This window comes from Perna viridis, chromosome 13 (genome assembly GCF_037379345.1).
Source record: "Perna viridis isolate PV_CMFRI_1.1 ecotype Kerala chromosome 13, ASM3737934v1, whole genome shotgun sequence".
Lineage (NCBI taxonomy): Eukaryota > Metazoa > Mollusca > Bivalvia > Mytilida > Mytilidae > Perna > Perna viridis.
In genome coordinates this window covers 25856661-25877904 of record NC_142457.1, presented here as the reverse complement: position 1 = coordinate 25877904, position 21244 = coordinate 25856661, and the positions used below count along the sequence as shown (strand labels likewise).

Below are 21244 nucleotides of genomic sequence, written 5' to 3'. Positions count from 1 at the left end.
CATATTACCTATCCTTTAAACAGATGTTTAGAAGCACAGGTTTTCAGCTCAAAAATTTTATTTATAAAGCTAGTTAACTTTTTAATGATTTAGATTTGATGAAAACTTTATTGCAAATCATTTTCAGAGGGTATGTTTTGTTTATAACATTAAATTATGTCTCTTTTAGTTAAGCCAAGATTCAGGCCTCATGAACCACGCATTACACCAATAGGAAGTGACTCACTGAAGTTGTCATGGCAACCAGCTGACATCCCAGTGTATCCAAGGAAACCTGTGCCAATCAGATACATTGTTGACATGAGAACACTGCCACGCTATGATTGGACACCACTAGCTCGTAATGTTACAGACACAACATACATTGTGAAAGGACTAAGTCCAAGTAAGGAGTACGAGTTCAGGATCAGACCCCAGACAGACTATGGTATCGGAGAGCCTACCTTACCTGTCACTTTCTACAGGAAACCAGGTAAGGTCATGAACTTAGAAGGTAGAAGGACTTGACTATTTAAAAGACACATGATTGGCCCAATGAAATATATTCTTGTTTCTCAGATTCTACCTTGTCTCTTTTCAAAGATGCCTTTTTTTTCCTTATTGGTTTTTCCCTGTAAAGTACCTTTCAATGGAAATTTGACTAATTTCTTTACTTTCTGAATTGTAAAAAGTTGTTTTGATCATAAATGTAACTTTCTGAAAAAAAGAGATTGTTAGGAATATTGAAAAAAAAATGTTCAACAAGTTACCTGTATCTTAGCTGAACCTGTATTTAACACATTTTTGACATCTTTAGCAGCAAGCCAGTACATAAATCATAATACCTTTTACAGTGCCAATGGTCAGACGGGAACCTGTAATATCCAACATCTATGGTGACTCAGTTTTGTTGTCATGGCAACCAGCTGAGGTCAAAGGTGACTACAAGTTCCCACCTACAGTGACCTATAGCATTGAGATGCAGGAGAGGCCTGGGGTTGGTCCATGGTTGCCAATGGTTACAGGAATCTCGGGCACTAATTACCAAGTGACTGGACTACATCCTGATAGAGAATATTTCTTCAGGGTCAGAGGTCATGTTGGTGATGTTTTCGGTGAGCCATCTGCTCCAGTTTACTTGACACACAGAGCTGGTATGTTTAATATTCAATGCAGCTATTTTTTAACTGTTTCTAAATAAATACTGTCAAAACTACTGTGAAATAAGAAAAGTTTCTGGCTTGTTACATTCTGATTTACTTATGAGTATGAAATATTCCATCTCAATCCTTTCAAAACTGTTAAAGAATTGAAGTACAGTTTTCCAAATAACTCTTTAAAATTTGTAAAAAATCAACTTTAAATTTGATAAAGTCAGAGTCTCCTGCTACAAAATATAAAGCAAGAAATGGTCCTTAATTGAAAAGATCAGATAGAACCTATGGCAGGCCAAAGTGGACAAAAATCAATATTTTGTAATATTAGAAAATACTTATTTTTGTCCACTTTGGCTTGCCATGAGAACCAGCCTATAAAATATATATATTTCTTTTGAAAAAAAACCACTATCACCAACTGACCAAGGTCACTGTATTGAGGTGTCTACAAATTGAGATAAATACTGACTATTGAATTCATTTTTTTTTACAATACTAAAGAAATGTTTCAATATACCATAGAAAAATGAGAAAAAAATTAAACTGCTTTTCACCCACACTCTCACAAGTCTCTGACATTCTCTGCGTAATAGATAATTCTGCTTCTTTTTTCTGCTTATGCAAATTATTTTTACAACAACACATAAATACAATGTGATAATATTCATGGAAACATGTGTCTAAAAGGGTCCATCTTCTCTCAAAATATAACATTGGATTATTCTTCTTGAGTATGTTCATAGGCAATTTTACAATATTACAGACCTTTGCATGCTTAGCTTGAAATTATTGAACCAAAAAATCTTATATACAACAAACTTTTGGCTCAGGCATTATCTAAAAAGGACAGAAATGATTTTAAACTTTTAGAAATATTGAGGAATGGGGATATTGTATGGGTTGGGGATTCTGATCAGGGAGGATGGGAATTTTTTTTTCAGGTATTTATTGACATGAAAAATATATTAAATTTGATTTAAGATAACAGTTTAAATGTTGAAGAATTTATAAATATAAACTTTAATTTGACAATGTAATTATTTAATAAGAAATATGCAATGGGGATTCAATGGAGGATGGGGATTTTTCAATGGGGATTGGTACAATGGTGAATAAGGGTTGGTATATGTTGGAAGTTTGAAGTTTATACCATTCAAGTGCTGTATAATGAATTCCAGTTAAGGAGGTAGACCTAGGGTAAGGGGCATAACTCATAAAATCATGGATATGTTTGTATCATATTCAATTTCACCAAAGCCTTTCAAGTTTTCATTTGAAACAGAATGAAATTAATCCAGTTACTTTGATGTTTACGTGAGAATGATGTAAAATTCTTAATACAAACGTTCCAATGATTTGTAAGAGTTGTGTCCTTTACCTTAGGTCTACCTCCTTAAGAGAAAACAACATTTGTTTTGTATTTTTCCTGCAGGTCCTCCAAAGATGCCACATGAACAACCCTACATCTCAGAGCTAAATCCTAACTCTGTCCATCTACAATGGAGGGCTGTTCATCTACCATACAGAATTACTGACTATGCACCCGTTACATACAGGTTAGAAGTTCAGGAGTTGCCAAGATCTGATTGGGGAATTCTGGCTGATGGAATACCACATACAGATTTTCATGTGACGAATCTCCACCCAGATAAGGAATACAACTTCCGTATTAGGGCAGTCAACAAGTATGGTCAGAGTGAACCAACACCATTAGTGATGATCAGAAGGCGTGCAGGTAAGTTGAAGAATGTCAGAGATATCTCACTTTTTGGACAAGAATATTTCAATTTTTAAATATGTGAGATATCTTTATTACACCCATTGCAGTTGGTTCATTTAAGTCAGAGATATTAAGATTCTAACACAGCTGAGAATAAAATCTCAAGACACCCATTGGTAATATTTCAAGTACATCAAAGTCTTATACGAGGGTTCTGAGATTTCCTAGTCTTGCATTTTCTGGTGAGTTTGATTCTTTATCACACTTTTAAAATTGATTTTGTTATTGGTGTGCCAATTCTTGCTTGCTGAAATTCCTTTGAATTTACAAGGTGTCCTAAAACGCTTTAATCTCATGTCACAAACATCACATATTATCTCACCCTTGGGAAAAAGCCTTGTCTCTTTAGTGAGAAAATAGTATTCCTACTTTCAGCCATGTGAGACTTGTATTTCATCCTAGGATGAGATCAAACATGTAGTGATGGTGACATCACAATTTTAAAAGTGAAAAATAACATTTTTATAGGTACACGTACAAAGTAACAGCAACAATCAGGGCATTCTCAGATGTGGTAATGATGATAAAATTGATTTTAAAATTTGGGATAAGAATCTTACACTGCCACAAAATGGGAAATTTCCAATATGCTTAGATAAAATTTTACTGTTCTTTAAATGTTAACATGAAATCTTATTCTTGCTTGGCTTAGGAGTTCTCTATTGAGGTATAATCCTTTTAGTCCATTTGTTCTTTGTGCAAATTACATGTTGTAACTACAGAATAAATTGAGAAATTTCCAGAATGAAATGATGATGATGATGATTGGGGTTTGTAATATTAGTTATATGAACACCATTTCTTTTTTTTTCCAGTTCCACCAACAATGCCAAAAGAAGAACCAATGATTTATGACATTGGTCATGGTTCACTGATGTTGTCATGGAGACCAGCAGATGTCCCATATTACCTTGGTGACTCGCCAGTGACCTATACAATCTATGTCCAGGAGCCTCCTTCAATGACCTGGCGTCCTCTCTACAGACGTATACCATACACATCATACCATGTGACCAATCTCAATCCAGATAGAGACTATGCTTTCCGTGTACAGGCAGAAAATATTTATGGCCTCAGCCAACCCACAAATACTGTCAGACTTACAAGGCTTTCAGGTAAATACATGTACACTTATGGTGGTTGCTTAAATTTTACACTTCTTGCTTTTCATGTTGGTAGAACAGTGTAAATCTGTGCAAATAGCAAAATTTTCAAATGTTATTGAAGTAACTTATATAAATGCAAAATAAATTATGTTATAAAGTTTGAGTATAAGTTATGGACTTATGTGAATTGTTCAAAAGATTTCATGGCACAAATTTCAGCTATGGATTGATTTTGAGGGTTATGACCCAAACCAATAAAAAATTAGGGACCAAGAGATTTTCATTTGTTTCCACAGAATTACTTAAGTAAATGTGTCTGCTTTCTCCTGATTTTTTGTAAATATCTACTTAGTTAATACATTTTTGTATTGATAACCATAAATAAAATTACTTTTTTTGAAGTGATGAAATATTTAGCTTCTTCTTTATGGGTATGTAGATAGTTGATACCTAGTCTACTCTGTTTTGTTGTAGACTTCAGTTCTCCAATTGACATACCAGAAATTACAGACTTTGATGAGACAAGATCTTCACTCATGCTGCAATGGAAGAGAAGGTCACACACACCATTTGACAACAAACCTGTTAAGTACCACATTGAAAGCTGGGAACCAATCAAACGCACCTGGAGACAACTTGCGGCTGATATCCCTGATACCAACTACAGATTGACGGGATTGTCACCAGAGAATGATTACATCCTTAGAATTAGAGCACAGGCTGAGAGTGTTTTGAGTGAACCATCATACCCTGTATCAACTGGAAAGTTCAGAGGTGAGAGTTCATAGGTCATTAAGTTTTTCCTTTGACAATTTTAATAGAAGTATACAGTTTTCTATGTGGTGATAGGAAAAAAATTCCAAAAATTATCTTCAAAATTTCATTTAGTTTCATTTTGTTTGATTATGAAATTGACATAAATTGAAATATTCACTTTTAAGATTAATGATCTGGGAGAAATTCCTAACTGTTTGACACATATGCTTTTTTTTGTGCTTGTCAATTTAAGAACAAATTGTTTTGAAGGAAAATATTTGTCTATGCTACAACTCCTTTGCACTTAAAGAAACTATTTTGAATTCTGATAATGTACTAAACTTTTTTAGCACGAGCTCCCATCACAAGACCTCAACTGTATGATGTGGAATCAGACTCAGTAAGGTTGTCATGGCAACCATACCCAGGAAGAACACCACCTAGGAGATACAAACTAGAAATGAAAGAAACATCAGCCAAAGACTGGCGCTCTGTTACAACTGATGTCTATGGTACAACACACAAAGTTACAGGTCTGAAACCAAAGAATGATTACGAGTTCAGACTTCGTGGAATCACAGAACAAGGTCCGACGGATTATGTCTATTCTGTACCTCTTTATAGGAGATCAGGTAAACTGTTTTATCCCTGTCTCTCTGTACTTTTCTTTTTGTTGATAAATGCTGCTTAAGTTTAGGTGCTACAGTTATAAAAAATGTTTGTTTTAAATCAAGTTGAATTAAGTGAATTTGAAAAACTGGACTATATGTATAGTACATGTATAAAATAAGCATGGTTACACTAGAGTATAGATAGCAGATGATACTTTCAAGTCTGCACCAATTGCATTTTAGGTAATTTTGAATATTAATTAAATAAAGCTCCTGTTAAATATCAGCAAAATAATATCAAAGCATGAACAATTGGACAATTCAAATACATCACATATCTGAAAACCTGGGCAGAACTTGGACAATTCAAATACATCACATATCTGAAAACATGGCCAGAACTTGGACAATTCAAATACATCACATATCTGAAAACCTGGCCAGAACTTTGACAATTCAAATACATCACATATCTGAAAACCTGGCCAGAACTTGGACAATTCAAATACATCACATATCTGAAAACCTGGCCAGAACTTTGACAATTCAAATACATCACATATCTGAAAACATGGCCAGAACTTGGACAATTCAAATACATCACATATCTGAAAACATGGCCAGAACTTGGACAATTCAAATACATCACATATCTGAAAACATGGCCAGAACTTGGACAATTCAAATACATCTTAATCTGAAAACATGGCCAGAACTTGGACAATTCAAATACATCACAATCTGAAAACATGGCCAGAACTTTGACAATTCAAATACATCACAATCTGAAAACATGGCCAGAATGTGGAAACAGGAAACAAAGGCTTTCTACATACACAATGTAGTGAACTGAATAAAATATTTTTCATCTAAAAACTGAATACAAGGAAATCAAGAGCTAATCCATTAAAGAGATTTTGATGCAATTTTATTGGAAGTTTGTGCATCATAGAATCATATGTTGGTGTGCATGAAGATATAAAACATATTTTGAAAGACTCTAAAGGCTAGTTTTAGCTTGTAGAAAGTCATTATTATCACAGTTACAAGTTGGCAAATGAAGATGTTATTTTAATTTCAGAGACATTTTCCTTGTATAAAGCAGATTTTGTATTGTTTTTCATGTTTTTATGTATTTTTCAGTGTCCTGTTAATGCTGTACTCTCTTGTCATTTCAAGATCAGGATAATATTATCTCTTATGCATTTGAACTCTGTGTATATTTTTAATTATTTCTAATTTGAATATTTTTTTACTTTGCTTTGAGGGACAAAGCTATTTTAAATATATTTGTACTCTTTATAGCCACTTTATTGGTGAAGTCGTTCTTGGACACCCCTCTATACCTGCATTGTAAGTTCAAGCAGTCTTTCCCCAATTATGTATGTCATTTCTAATCATATTTAGAAACCATTTATATTTCAGACTACCTATGTATATAGGACATCACTGATTCTCTGTCACCATGACTTTTGTATGCCATTGCCTAGTATATGATCCTGATCTTAATTATTTGCTGTATATTTCAGTGATTCCACGCTTGCCTTTAGCTGGTGTTGATGTCGTAGATGTTGATGACGATTCTGTAGATCTTAGATGGCGTATGGTTGACATCCCAGCATTTGGTTATGATGAGAAGCCTCTTGCTTACCTGATAGAGGCTCAGCAGCTGCCAAGATATGACTGGGTCCCTGTTGCCAGTGGAATCTCAGATACCAAATACAAAGTGAAGAACCTTCAACGGAACCAGGATTATGTGTTTAGAATCCGTGGAGAGTTTCCCTCTGGCCTTTCCCAACCCTCCCAACACATCTCTGTTTTCCGCAGACCAAGTGAGTCCCAGTTTTTAACCTCATATATTCCTTATCGTAGTGCTAGCAGTAATCGTAGCACGCCTAAAAGTGCACCCATTGTAGCACGACCTAGCCAGAATGTAGCACCAATTAGTACTAACAATCTTAGATCTAAGCAGCAAAAATTCTTAGACAATATACAACAACTAGATAAAAGAAAGAGTGCATTGCTTCAACAGGTCAAGAAGTTTGAAGAAGGGCTGAAAAACTTTGGAAAAGTGGATCTACCTCCTCTAAGCCCAAGGTCAAGGAGAGATAAGTTCATGACAGAACAGAAAAACCCTAGAGTTGCTAAAACTGAAAAGAAGGCAGATTTTATGTCCACACTTGACAAGTTCCGTAGGTTTGAACCAAAACCCATGCCAAAGTCCACTTATAATAGCATGAGTAGTAGTATGGTTGACCTGACAAGCATTAGAGGATCGTCAGTTGACTACAGACCTTACTCACGAACTCCAAGCAGAAGCACACCAACAAGAGGTACTCCTAGCAGAGAGATATCAACTCCTAAGCCTATAAGACCATATCAGAGATCTGCATCTGATTTGTATCGCCCAAGACCAAGCAGTTACACACTGGATGATATTGCATTACGCACAAGGATAAATGACATTCAGTTTAGAAGACGTGAGAGTCCATCACCAATGCCAAGGCATACTGCCTCATCTAACTCTGTTTCCTCCAGATTTAGAGACCGCAGGATGTACTCCAAGAGAGAATCTTCAATTCCAATGCAGGGAAAACAAGAGAGAAAGCCATCACCACCAAAAATGGAAGAGGTGTCCCGTAGATCTTCCTCATGGCATGGTGAATCAATGTCAAAAGAGAAATCTCCACTTAGATCAGAAATAAAGGAAGACAGAAGTCGGTCTGAGTCACGCCATGGTTCCCTTTCACTGATTGGTCAATCAGTCTACCATGATACTGCATCACGCTCTTCTAGTATAACACAAAGACGTTCAGTGAGTCGAGCTCCTTCTCTACCCCCAATTGGAGTATCAGCCAATATCTCGAGCACAATGTCGAAATTCATGCAGTCAGTTAATCGGAACCAGTCTTATGATAGACGAGGAAGTCTAACTGATCTGTCCTCACTTCCTCGTAGGAGTTACTCAGTTTCAACAGACATAAAGTTTCACAAACCAGGAGTTGATACCAGATCAGCCTTTAGCTCTAGATCGAGAAGTCGATCTGTCACTGGCTCTGCAGGACGATCTGCATCTGCTAAATACCAGAGAAGTACTTCCCCAGGGTTAATTGACTTGCCAATGGGCTCAACTTACAGACATGCCTCTAGAATGAGGAGTTTGTCAGCTGCCTCTGGTAGCTCTGTTCCTATACCAGAAGAAAGCAGATTAACAAGACCAAGAAGGTCTTCAGTGCTGTCTACTGACTCTCTGCCGAAACCTAAAAAGAATGTTTCCTACACATCGTATGTGCCAAAGACAAAATGCTTCAGAGATGCCACTCCTGTGAGCAGAAGCACAACTCCTGCACCTTCTCTTACTAAGACTCCTCCCTCTACCAGAAAGTTCAGTCCTTCAAGGGCAACTCCTGCTAGAACCATATCCCCTCCTCGATCAAAGGCATCGAGCCCTGCTCCATCAGATACTGTCTATATAGTTAGAGAGAGGGCATCCTCAATTAGCAGTGCTGGGTCAGGTCACCACTTGCCACCCCGTATGAGGACATCTTCAATAAGTAGTTCTGGGTCAAGCAGAAATCCTATGGTTCCTGGCGGTAGACACCGTGCATCCTCCCTTTCGAGTGCCGGATCATCACGTGGTTACTTACCTAAACCATCAGAAGTGATGGAGCGTGACAAACCAGCTTGGATCAAGTCTATAGTAGGAAGATTTAAGAAACATTTGGCCTAAAATATCTGTTAGAGACAACTATGGAATATCAAAATTTTGAAAATATTTGTTTGTCCTCGATTATTGTTTTCTGTTTATCATTTCAAGGTGTGAGGAGTGATGTATACAATGTTTTTCTAGGAAGCAGTAAAGAGTGAAAATATGTTTTGTATGTAAATTTATTGTTTTCGTCTTCTTTTTTGTATCATTTGTTAATATGCAAGAAAACAAGTAGTAAAAACTGACAGATATGAGATAATTAGATGTTTGATGAAAATGTATGTAGTTTATATTAATATTAAGACAAAGATAAGCAAAACTTTGGAATGTTTAAGTTTCTAATTTTAAATTTGTGAGAAAGAACAATGTCAAAGATTATTGGACTGATGTATGTTTTTGAGTCAGGATAGTGTATTATCAAATGGAGAAATCCTGTAAGCCATTTGGTGGACAGATCACTTTATGTACTTGTTTGTTAAGGCGTTAGATTTTAATTTTAAGAGGAAACCTGGAAATTTTCGTAAATGATCCAACAATTTATGGATTGTTATACTTTGTGTAGGTAGACATAGAATAGTTTATTCTTTTTTGATGTGGTGTTAAAAGGTTTTAAATAGTTTGTTGATATGTGATGTTTTTTGTTTTTGTGTTTGTTGTGTATTTCACCTTTTCCATTATATTTGTATTTTCATTGATATTTTATTATAACCTTTATCAATTTTTTAATAGAAAAAAAATAGATGTGACAAATATCCTGCATTTTTTATTTAGCTATATTTAAATTTGCTTCATAATTATTCTCTAGTTTCATTGCCTAAAATTAGGATGATGCCAAACATTTTTTTAAATGTATTTTTCAAAAATAATATAATAAATTTTCATTAGGCTAAGTTTTGATATATATAATTTTAAATAACTTATATCCTTTTGTTATTTATCATTATTTATTTGTTTATTTATCCTGTTATTATAGTACTATACCTTAAGCTTGTTCTTGAAAAAAAAATTGTACATTCTCATAATTGAGTGCTTTTTATTAATAATGCTTTTATTTCTTAGTATGTTACCGAGATAACCCTTCTATTTTTACTTTTGTACTATATTTTCCTGATGGCCTATTTTTGTAAAAATTCTGTATATATATTTGTTGTTAGTAGAATTTTAGTATTTATTTTTTATTTTGATATTTATTTCTTAACTCTATGTCTTTCCATTAATGTATGTTTTAGCAGCTTTCTATTTCAAGGATTATATCATCAAGGTAAAGTTCTATTTTTATCTATTTTTCAAAGGTGCGCCTGACTTTCACTTTGCTGCTTTTGGAATCAAATTTTTACTTGCAATAGTGTTATGCTGTGTTTAAATGTTAAGTAGCACTCCAGCTAAGAATGATGCAAAATGTGATTCATGGGTAAAAAACCTACATATTTTTTTATTTTTGATATTTTGTTTGAAATGTCGTAGTAAACAGAAAGTAACATGTGGTTTTTCATGTAATCTGTACTCTTAAGAGATAAAAATTATGTAGAATGCACTGTAGATTTCAAAATTGAGGGAATAAACTCTGTAAGTGACGTTCAAATACAATAGAATCTACTGGACTTTCAATGTTGATTATCTCCTAAGAGCAGGAAGATTTGAATGAATAATTACTCATTTTATAGTATAGACCCATAAAACAACTTAATTACAAAAATAAAAATATGTACCCTTTTTTGAGTTGTATCATATTTTTTCAGATTTTGCATGATTCTTACAAAGACAGCTACTTAATGTGAACAAATCAGTGTTGAATTAAAAATACATATTTTATTAAATATTGAAATCAAATGATAATCAAATGAAATTGATGCAAAATTTTCTTTTTTATTATAAAGGTGCGTTTGATCATTATTTTGCAGCTTTGTAAATTTAAATGCCATTAAATTTTTTTTTATTTGTGCTATGCTGCTGGGCTTAACTGTACGTGTAAAGAAATCCATGCTTTAGTTGTTTGTGTAAAATAAATACATTTTTTCACTTTTTGAAAAATCATATTATACTTTTGAATGTTCAGTCAGCTGCTTAATTCTACATGTGATTTTTTAAATGAAATTCTTTTTTGTATACTGTACCCTTTAAAAGAAAGAATTTTGAGAACATTTCAGTAATACTTGTATGTGCATTGCCTGTTGATTAATTTGAATAAGAAATGAAAAAAAAATGATTTCAGAATAATTTCTTTTTTGTCCAGGGTTTTGTTACCACAGATTACTTGTAGAGTATACATACTTTTATCTGTTGTACTTTATGTGACTTATACTAAATCTTAGTTTGAAAAATATATATCCTATGCTAAATTGTGTATAATGTCCAACTGTGATTGTTATTGTGTTGTAGAGTCCTATGTGTTTAACCATTATGACGTTCTTTTGACTTTAAATTCTTGACCTGTTGGAATATAACATTTTTCCTGTGCACGAGAATTCTACTCTGTGATACTAATATATTTAATTATTTTTCGAAGTCTTTCAAGTTGTCCCTAAATATTTTAGCTAGATCATTCCCCTAATTGCAATATATAGTAGTCTAAAATACAAATGTATACTTTCGAATTGTTTATGGTGCAAAATAGTGCAATAGTATTTTTTGCAATAAATTCCACTATAGATGAAGTCTGATATGTATAAATTGGACCTTTTCAGAAACTGATGAGATTTAGATTCAAATTAACAAAAATGTCATAAAATTTATCATATTTGAATGTTAACAGGTCTTAAGTATTTTGGGGGGAAGGCTGTGAAAAATTTCAACGATTTGTTTCTGGAATGGTTTATATTGCAATAGTCTGGTATGCAGTAATGTGTAATAATGTGCAATATGATACTGTTTGAAGTAATTTATTAGTTTTGTTTGCAAATAAAAGTTGAACCCCCCATTAGTTGTTTGTATAGAAATTATAATATATATTTTGATCTTTCAGACATATATTCGGAGTTGCTGGATGCCCTACACGGTAAAAAAACTCGTTCAAAATGTTCTGTTCAATGGCTGTTTGTTTTATTTTGTTGGTTTTTAATCAAATTCTCATTTCTGATGTTCAAGCTTTGTTTCAAGTAAAAAATATGTTTACAACCATTTAAAAAAAATCATTTTTTTTATGTTTTGAAACAAATGCTTGAACAACTTGAATAACATGGAAGACCAATATCTTTCTATTTAATCTTGAATTTTGGATTTAGTTCTTAAAGGATCATTAAAAAATGTGGAAAAGAGAAAGAAAATTTCATGGGATTTTAATTGGAATGAAAAAGAAAGATCAAACAGGAAGATGGTCTTAATACCTTTACATTTTCAGTTAAAAAGACATTATGTATATGGCTATATTGGTTTCAACAAAAGGGGGAGGTAACCCAGTCAATTTTCAGTAGCAAGGGAGATGACGAAGTCAGTTTATAGTAGCAGGGGAGATAACTCTGCATATAGCCATATAAATTCATATAAATTCATAACTTACAAATTAATGAAATTAATAACTTTGTTCACTCATAATTAATGGAAGATTTATGAAAACAGCATGAACTGTTCAAGTACTCTTAATCACTGGATTGCCCCATTGTCTCATTAAGCATGTACAAAGTGCAAGTTTTAATCTTTTTTCTCAAGTTACCTTTCTCTTGGCATGCAATATAAACTGGAACATTTTAAAACTTGTCCCCATCTTTCTGTGAAAACTTACCTTTTTTCTCCTTTATCCTACACCCAATATATTCCCTGTTTTCCTCTTGAATATAAATGTCTGATTATTTTCTTTTACTCAATTCTGGATCTTGGTGATGTTAAGTTGTTCAGATTATACTTCAGAAGCATTAATTTCCAATGTCTTTTTTTGAACTGGAAACTTATACTAGTATTAAATGTTTCTATCACATTGCAAATTATCAAGCTCTTGTTTTTTTTAAATCAGCGAATAAGACTTTTAATAATTATTTGCATTTACTTTACTTTTCTCTCAAATAATATATTAGAATATGTTTGTGTTGTAAAGAGGAGACTGGCTGTTCCTATACTGTATGGGAATATGCCTTATTAGATATGAATTTTTCAATCTGATATTTCTTATTCCGAGAGTTTTTAATTTGAAGGTTATGTGCTGTACTGCATTTGAAGATTTTTGGCATTAATTATGGATTTTATGGTTGCAAATTAAGTTGACTGACAAAGCTTCAGTAAAAACATTTTTTTAACTTCAAATCCAAATTTATAGCAACAAACCATTAAATACAGTACATTCATTCTATTCTAATGCAGCTTTTGAAAATATTTGTGTAAATGTTGGGTATTTTTTTTCAAATTGAGTGTGTCAATATTGAGAAATATATAAAATCTGAAATTTACCACTTTTTCCAATGGTATTCAAAATTACACCAGATATTGCATTAGAATAAGAAGTTTGTAGATGAATTTATTCCAGATTTTTCCTATAATTCCATAGAACTTTGAATCCTCCCAAAATGAACCAGTCCCATTCCATTTTTTATTCTATTTTCAGACCTGTATTTTATGCTCTTTTCTGAAATCTTATCATTATGTTATGAGTGTACATTGCTATTAATATCTTTCTTACTAGCTTGAAGGTTCTCACACCGTTCTCTCTCTATTAATTATGTTTATTTTTACTTTTAATGTGTTAATTATTGCTCACTTATTCTTGTAGAAACAAACTAAAACTTTTAAAAGTAACAGTTTACTAAAAAATGATGGGAGTACTGTAAGATAGTTAACTTTTAAAGAAGTTGAGGAAATTTGAAGAAATATTGCATTTGTGACATTGTTTGTATATAAACATATGAGGTCGTGCCTTTCCAAATAGTTGGGCAGTAAAGATATTTTTTTGGTCTGACTGTCTGTCTGATGGTATGTCTGTCCATCATATTTCAGGTGTAGATTTGTGGAGGAACAAGAAGCCACACTGATTAATTACTGTAGAGCTGTTTAAAGAATCATTTCCCATTTGTAGTTGTCTTTCCTTAAAGCAGGAAAAATGCATTGAATGAATATGATAATGATCTCTGTATTTAAAATTTTAAAAATAATGTCAGCCTACAGAAAACAGCACATACTGATTAATATATTAATGGCCATAGGAGTGAAAAAAAGGTTTTTTTTTTTAAGTTATAAGTTGTATGAAGAAATTATTTTTGCTAAAAAAGACATTGTTTCACATAAACCTTTACAAAGTTTCTGTTTTAAAGGAAATATTATTCATGTAAATAGCAGATAACTCTTGTATGCCTGCATTTGTAAAATGAATTTCTAATTGTAAAGGAGTTGGGATCATCTCTTGTTATTTAGTTTCATCAAAAGTAATGAACTCACCAAAAAGCTCATGTATTATTTGGCAATATTATGTTTTCAAGCATACCATATAATTCTTTTATGGACATAAACAGAGTTACGTCTCATTTACTGAAATTTTCATTGCTTGGAGCAGGTACCATATATAGAGAAATGTTATTAAGTGTAAGTATTTGTAAGAATCAGGCAAAATGGGAGAAATCCGAAACATGCATGTCAAAACCCCACCGATCTGACAATATAATTTCACTCGATGATGCTTTCTCTATTTGAAAAGAACATCATTTGATCTCTCTGCATCACTGGATTTGCTTGTAAATTTTTCAATAGAATGTTAGAAAAATGAGGTTTTTGGCAGAGTTATCTGCCCTTTAAATGTTGATTTACAGTGCATTTCAATAAAATTATATCTCAATGCACCAACATCATATGGAAAATCTTGTTTTTTTCCTTGATTCTGATGGTGCAAACAGTCAAATTACACTATCAAAACGGTGGGTTTTTTTATACCATGTTTCACCCGCTGCCTGACTTTACAAAGACTGACACTTAATACAAATGTATACTCATTAGGATAACAGAACCAAAAAAGTGAGAAATCTAACTGTAAATGTATTACATTTGGTGGTTGCTAATTGTTGTGGATTCTGTCAAGTGATCAATATTCAATGTGTCAAAAAAAAAGATAAGCATTATTTAAGAATTGGCTATGATAAAAATTTTGTCTCTGGAAAAATAGCATAAATTTTCCATGTGCATATTTTTTATTAAACAAAATATGCACATGGAAAATTTATGTTATTTTTCAATAGTCAAAATTTTTATCATAGCCAATTCTTATAAATTAATTTTAAAACATATTTTCATCTTTCAACATGTAAAAAGTAGCTCTGAATTTAACTGAATGTGGACGTGTCAATATTTTTTTTATCCTTTGAGATATAACAAAATTATTTTAACCAGATTATTGTATTTATCTCAAATTAATTTATATTATGGTACAGATCAGTTTTGCAAGTATTTTTTTTTTCACACTGTTCTTTTCCAACTCAAGAATAGCAAAACTATTATGTTTACAGTTATCGATTTTTTTCAACCATAAAAAAAAAATCAGAAAAAGAACTTTCAGATTAATACAAAAATTAAAACAAATCAAAAGAGATGTGACACACATAAGTACATGATGGCTTCCTGGCAGAAAACAGGGGAGATAATTTTAACATTCTTTGCCCTTGAAAAGAAAACAAAAAATATGTAGAAAAAAAAAGTATTAGGTTAGAATATGTTCATCCAGAGGGAAATTGTATTTTGTGTGCAGTGTTTATACTGTGTCAAAAACTATACACTCAATCAAAATGAAAATATCTAGAGATTCATAATATAATAGTTTTCTAGCTAGGATTTTAAAAGGACGAGGTGCATGTCCTAAAAAATGGCATTTTGACGTGTTGTTGAATTATCAAAAAGGGCATGTTGAGTGGTATCAGGTTTACAGTCATAGATATAGTCACATTTCACCATTTTGACCTGAGAAAATACCTCGTTGCCTTAGACTAATTTTGTAAAATTTCGGATGTTTGTCCACTATTTTCAAGTTTTCTGCTGTGCTTGCATCATAATACTTGGTTAGAAATGAATAATATCGCCATAACATCAATGTTGGTCATTAAGGTGCCTTCATGTTTATTGGTGTACAAATGTCCTACTTTAGCAACACATCATTTATCATGGAACAGACAACTTGACAAAGAAGTAATTGCTTGTTACATAAGGCACCATGTAATTCATGGAGTGGAGTCATTGCATGGATATGTCAATGTGGATTCGAAGAGTAGATAGTTGGGTTAAAACTTTCAGTGTTATTTCTAAGTAACATATTGAGGGTGTAAATTGTAATATTTTGAATAGTCAAAGTTAATTAAACCAGGAACTTTTAATCTCACGTTGAAATGCAGTTGGATGTTCAGCATTTTGATTAAACTTCTTTCAATGTATTTTTCTGACAGATAAAAGAACAGTGTTCCAATGTCCCCTGGGAAATAAAAAAAAGTGCAGATAATTTTAAATTCACTGAAATTTTCTACGTCCAAGAGCCATAACTTCCCTAAAAATCAATCAACCATAACCAAAGTCTAAGTTGTTTTTTGTTGATTTTGAAGGAGTGTTATCATGGATTTCATTACTTTTGTTGCCGTGGTAACAGAGCGTATTTTAAGGTATATTTACACTTATTGTAGACCTTTTGGTGATCTCTATATTTACTATGTTTATAGAGGTTATTCGATGATGCATTTGTTGTGTTTCACCATATCTATTCTTTCTTCTATTCTTTACCTTTATTGAACGATAATAAACTGACATTTATGCATCACTTAAATGTAAAATCTTGAACGTGCCTGTACAATTTAAAAAAGCAATAATTGTACTTTGCACAAGTCGAAAATGGTGGAAAATTTAAGATAGGGAAGTAAGATGAACTATTGATTTGCATTCTGGATCTACAAATGTAATACAAAACTTTCTTTTAAAACATGCAGAACAAATAGTATTGGAATTACATGACTGTCACTTTTTCATGATTTCATATCAGATATTGATTGCTGATCATTTTTGCCTTTCATGTTATTTTAGCAAAGAAAATTGAGAAAAAAAATATTCTCAGGTAATGCATTACATAACTGGCTTCATAAGAAGCAAGCTTGTGGGATGAGATCACTTCTTATTTTTATGACAAATACAAATATATATGTTCAAACACATTTACAAAATAGTACATTATTAAGAATGCATTAAAATATTGTAACCCATGAGGTCTCTTATAATCTTTCTACTATATGTGGTAAAAAAAGTCATTAGAATGCACCATCATTTCCTATCAAAGGGAGATAAATCCTATTTTGCATTTCATGCAAAAACCTTGAACAAAAAGGCTCCATATGAAAAATAATTATCTTTTCCATAAATTATATTTCCCAAGCTACCTTATATCATTTCGAAAGATAACTGACCAATTTTCGAATGATACACTTAGTTCTAATTTCACCTGATACTTAGTTGGACTGCTATGTAATAAATTGTGGTTAATTTTCAAATGATATTCTTGGTTCTTAGTTTGTCTGATTCTTGGTTAGGCAGATGTTTATGAATTGTTCTTTGGTTAGAGTTTTTTTACACAACTGCAAAATTTTTGGTACTATTCCACTGCTGTCATTGTTGTGTAGCATCCATTAACTTTCTTTGCTTATACAATAATGTGAGTAAACTTATTAGATCATATTGAAATTTTGACATATTTTTTTATAACAAGGATCCTATAGTTAAAATGTGCAGATTTTTGCCCCACCACCTTTAAAAAAAGGGCACTAAAAGATAGAAAATAGGTGAAATAATTAGAGTTGACAGAAGTAGCTATTGTGTATTATTGATCTGATTTTGATGATTCTGTCATTGATGGGTTCCTTTTGAAATTCGGTTTTCAAGTGTTTTTTTACAGAATTGACTTGTCTATTAGATTCTAATTCTGGAATTCTTGTTCAAAATGAGCTGAAAGAAACTGGAGAATAGTTCTTATATTTGCATAATGTATTACAAGTAAAGTTTATAACAAAATCCATGTGTATTCAATGATTTTTTATGGCTTGGCTGAAGAATCAAATAATTAGTAAACTTTGACACTAATGGCCTTGAACATTGGCCCATTTAAACACACTCGGCGGGTGTTTCTAGAAAAGCAGAGGACGCTTACCCTACCGGTGCACCTGGTCCATGCTCCCAGTTTTTAGTGGAGTCCGAGTTGCTCATTATCTTTTGTTACTTTGTATGTATGATTTTAGTTACTTTATGTTCTTTGTTGTGTATGTCTGTTTTCCATGTCTGGTCTTTGTCCCTGGATTACATTCTTTTGATTACCACTATAACCTTGGTTCCCTTGATTACTCTTTTTATAGCCCATAAGCTTATACATGTAATTGCTTGATCCGGTAACCCATGATTCAGTTTATGTTGTCTTGGAGTCTTAAGGAGGTAGACCTAAGGTAAGGGACTCAACTCTTGAAATAATTGGAACGTTTGTATGCAGGCTCTTTATATCAATCTCATGTAACTTGGATTGATTTCATTCTGTTTCAAATGAAAGCTTGAAAGGCTTTGGAAAAGTTGATTATGATACAGACATAACACTGATTTCAAGAGTTATACCCCTTACCCTAGGTCTACCTCCTTAAATGACAGTAAAACCATAGGCATATCCAAGAAAAACTGGAAATCACTTGAGCCTCCCCCTTTAATCCAAGTAAATGGGTTTCCCATTTTCAAAATTTCTGGACCCCCAATGAAAACCTTTTGTTGTAATGTTTGTTTAAAATCAGTCTACATACATAAATTAGATTATGTTTCTCATTGTATTTAATGACCTGGTCCAAAATCTCAGTCTTATCCAGTGTTCAGGAAGACTTTTCTTTAAGAAATACATAATTAATTTTCTGCTGTCTTTGAAAATAATCTTGTAATATCATCTGTCAGTAATTGCCTTGATCTTTAAGGTTTATTAGAGTTAGCCTTCACTCATTAGCTTTGTCTCATTTTACTTTACAGCCTTGTTTTAAAAACAAGAATCAGTTGGCATGGCCTAACATTCTAACATTGTTTGTTGATCTTGTGTTATGGCCAGTTAATACCCATTCAGCTGTAGTTCATAACATTTTATGGTCTGGCCTACAATAAGAAGAATCAGTTAGTGTAGCCTTACATCATTGATATTAGTCTACACCCAAAGTTTTTTTCTCACTATACTTTATGGCCTAATCTGAAAAAAAAAACAGGAATCAGTTGGTGTGGCTTTACATCATTGATAATTGTCTGAACCCAAGTTTTTTCTCACTATATTTTATGGCCTAGCCTGAAAAAAAAACAGGAATGAGTTGGTTTGGCTTTACATCATTGATATTAGTCTACACCCAAGTTTTTTCTCACTATACTTTATAGCCTAGCCTGACAATAGAAGAATCAGTTTGTGTGGCCTTACTTTAAAATGTAAGATGATCTTTTATTATGGTGATTAGTCTACACACAAGCTGTATCTCATTGTATGTTATGGCCTTGCTTTAAGCTTGTGTGGCCTAATTAACATCAGTTATTATCTGCCCTGTATAGTAATTTTTTACTCTCTTTTAAAATGAAGAAATAGTTTGTTTGGTTTAGTGATTGTTAGTCAAGATCTACATCAAGTTGTTTCTCACTGTACTTTATTTTCAGGCCATAAACTGAAAAATCAGTTGATGTGGCCTAAAATTATTGGATGTGATCAGTCTGCTTAAATTGAACCAGTTACATCTCATTATGGCCTGGCCTAAAATCCAAAGAATTACCTGTGGTGTGGCCTAACATAAACTGACAGTAATGACCTTTACCTTGATTATGAGGGTCAGCTGGATCATATATTAATATTGACCTGGCCTTAAACAAAGAATCAATTTGTGTGGCCTAATATTTACTGAAAGTAATGACATTGATGTTGTGTTGAGTGTTTATTAGAATGGTCAGTTTACACCCAATCAGCTGTATCTCATTAACACATCTTGTGTTTTATTACTTGGACAATCATTCACATGATAAATTAGGGTAACTCTTCTTCTTTATTACTCTTCCTTCAAATTCTGAATTTCCAGATGTGTATGGCATGTACTCATGTTTAAAGGCCATATTTATAACTATAGAGAAATTCACAGGATGATGACTTGTGTAGTTTTCAGGTATTATATATATTTTAGGAAGCTCCCTTTAGTTTTTCTATTTATTCCACTTTTGGTACCTCCTGACTGCAGCTAAGAAAGTTTGGGGGTATTATAAAAATCATACTGTGTGTCTGTCTGTTCATCTAGTTGTCATCATATTAAGATGTGCGTGAAAGTTTACAATTTTTGTTGGAGGATTCTGATAGGGGATAATCCAAATTAATGATTGAATATTTAACTCCATTTGAATTTGGAGTTTTTTCTAGTTCATCTCAAAACTATGGGATTTTGAACATGCAACAAGAATAGGGATGGGTGGATGCATTATGTTGTTTATCGCAGCTGTTTATTTGTTTGATCTCAGTTGTTTGGTTAAGGAGGTAGACCTAGGGTAAGGGATATAACTCTTGAAATCAGTGATATGTTTGTATCATATTCAATTTCATCAAAGCCTTTCAAGCTCTCCTTTGAAACAGAATGAAATCAGTCCAAGTTACTTTGATGCTTACATGAGATTGATGTAAAATGGTGAATTCAAACTTTCCAATGATTTATAAGACTTTACCATAGGTCTACCTCCTTGAGTGTAGTATGTTAACACTATAATTATGTTCATTTTCTGTGAAAAATACTAAGTAATTGCATTTTGACATCAAAATTTGCTTTTACATAACAATCTCCAACATGAGATTGCGGCAATGGAGAAAAAACTTCCAAATGAATTGTTACAAAGGTGAACATCAGGTATGGTTCATGCATTTGATACTTGTGTTCTAATTGCTCAAAATTTCCTGTGCTGTGTTCTTGTTCTTTATATTTAATAATTATCCTCAGAATATACTATTATGTCTTATTGTAATTACCCCTGACTTCTGAAGGAATTCCATACTGCTGGTACTAACATCTTAAAATAATACTATACTTCAATCACAGAGAATGATGATGTTAATATATTGTTATGTCTTATTGTGGGTACCCATGATCCCTGACCCTTGACCTTTTATGGAATTCCATACCACTGGTGGTAGCATCTTATATTAAATGTGTACTACACTTCAATTACAGAGAAAGAAAATA

The 21244-nt window shown here is 32.6% G+C and overlaps 2 protein-coding genes across 14 annotated transcripts in view; one reads left to right on the top strand and one right to left on the bottom strand.

The window, feature by feature from the left end:
- LOC148600104 (uncharacterized) overlaps positions 1 to 21244 on the bottom strand; it is a 319707-nt gene that overhangs the window by 155743 nt on the left and 142720 nt on the right. The window lies entirely within an intron of this gene.
- Positions 1 to 21244, top strand: part of LOC148600109 (uncharacterized) — a 138410-nt gene that overhangs the window by 70626 nt on the left and 46540 nt on the right. For 4 of the 5 annotated variants that reach the window (XM_088557460.1, XM_088557459.1, XM_088557458.1 and 1 more), the window contains exons 34-41: positions 170 to 472; positions 834 to 1133; positions 2569 to 2871; positions 3732 to 4031; positions 4497 to 4796; positions 5129 to 5410; positions 6919 to 7221; positions 12061 to 12093. In XM_088557460.1, coding sequence (XP_088413586.1) covers positions 170 to 472; positions 834 to 1133; positions 2569 to 2871; positions 3732 to 4031; positions 4497 to 4796; positions 5129 to 5410; positions 6919 to 7221; positions 12061 to 12093 — 2124 coding nt within the window. The remainder of the gene's footprint in view (positions 1 to 169; positions 473 to 833; positions 1134 to 2568; positions 2872 to 3731; positions 4032 to 4496; positions 4797 to 5128; positions 5411 to 6918; positions 7222 to 12060; positions 12094 to 21244) is intronic. The other variant, XM_088557461.1, reaches the window with a different exon arrangement.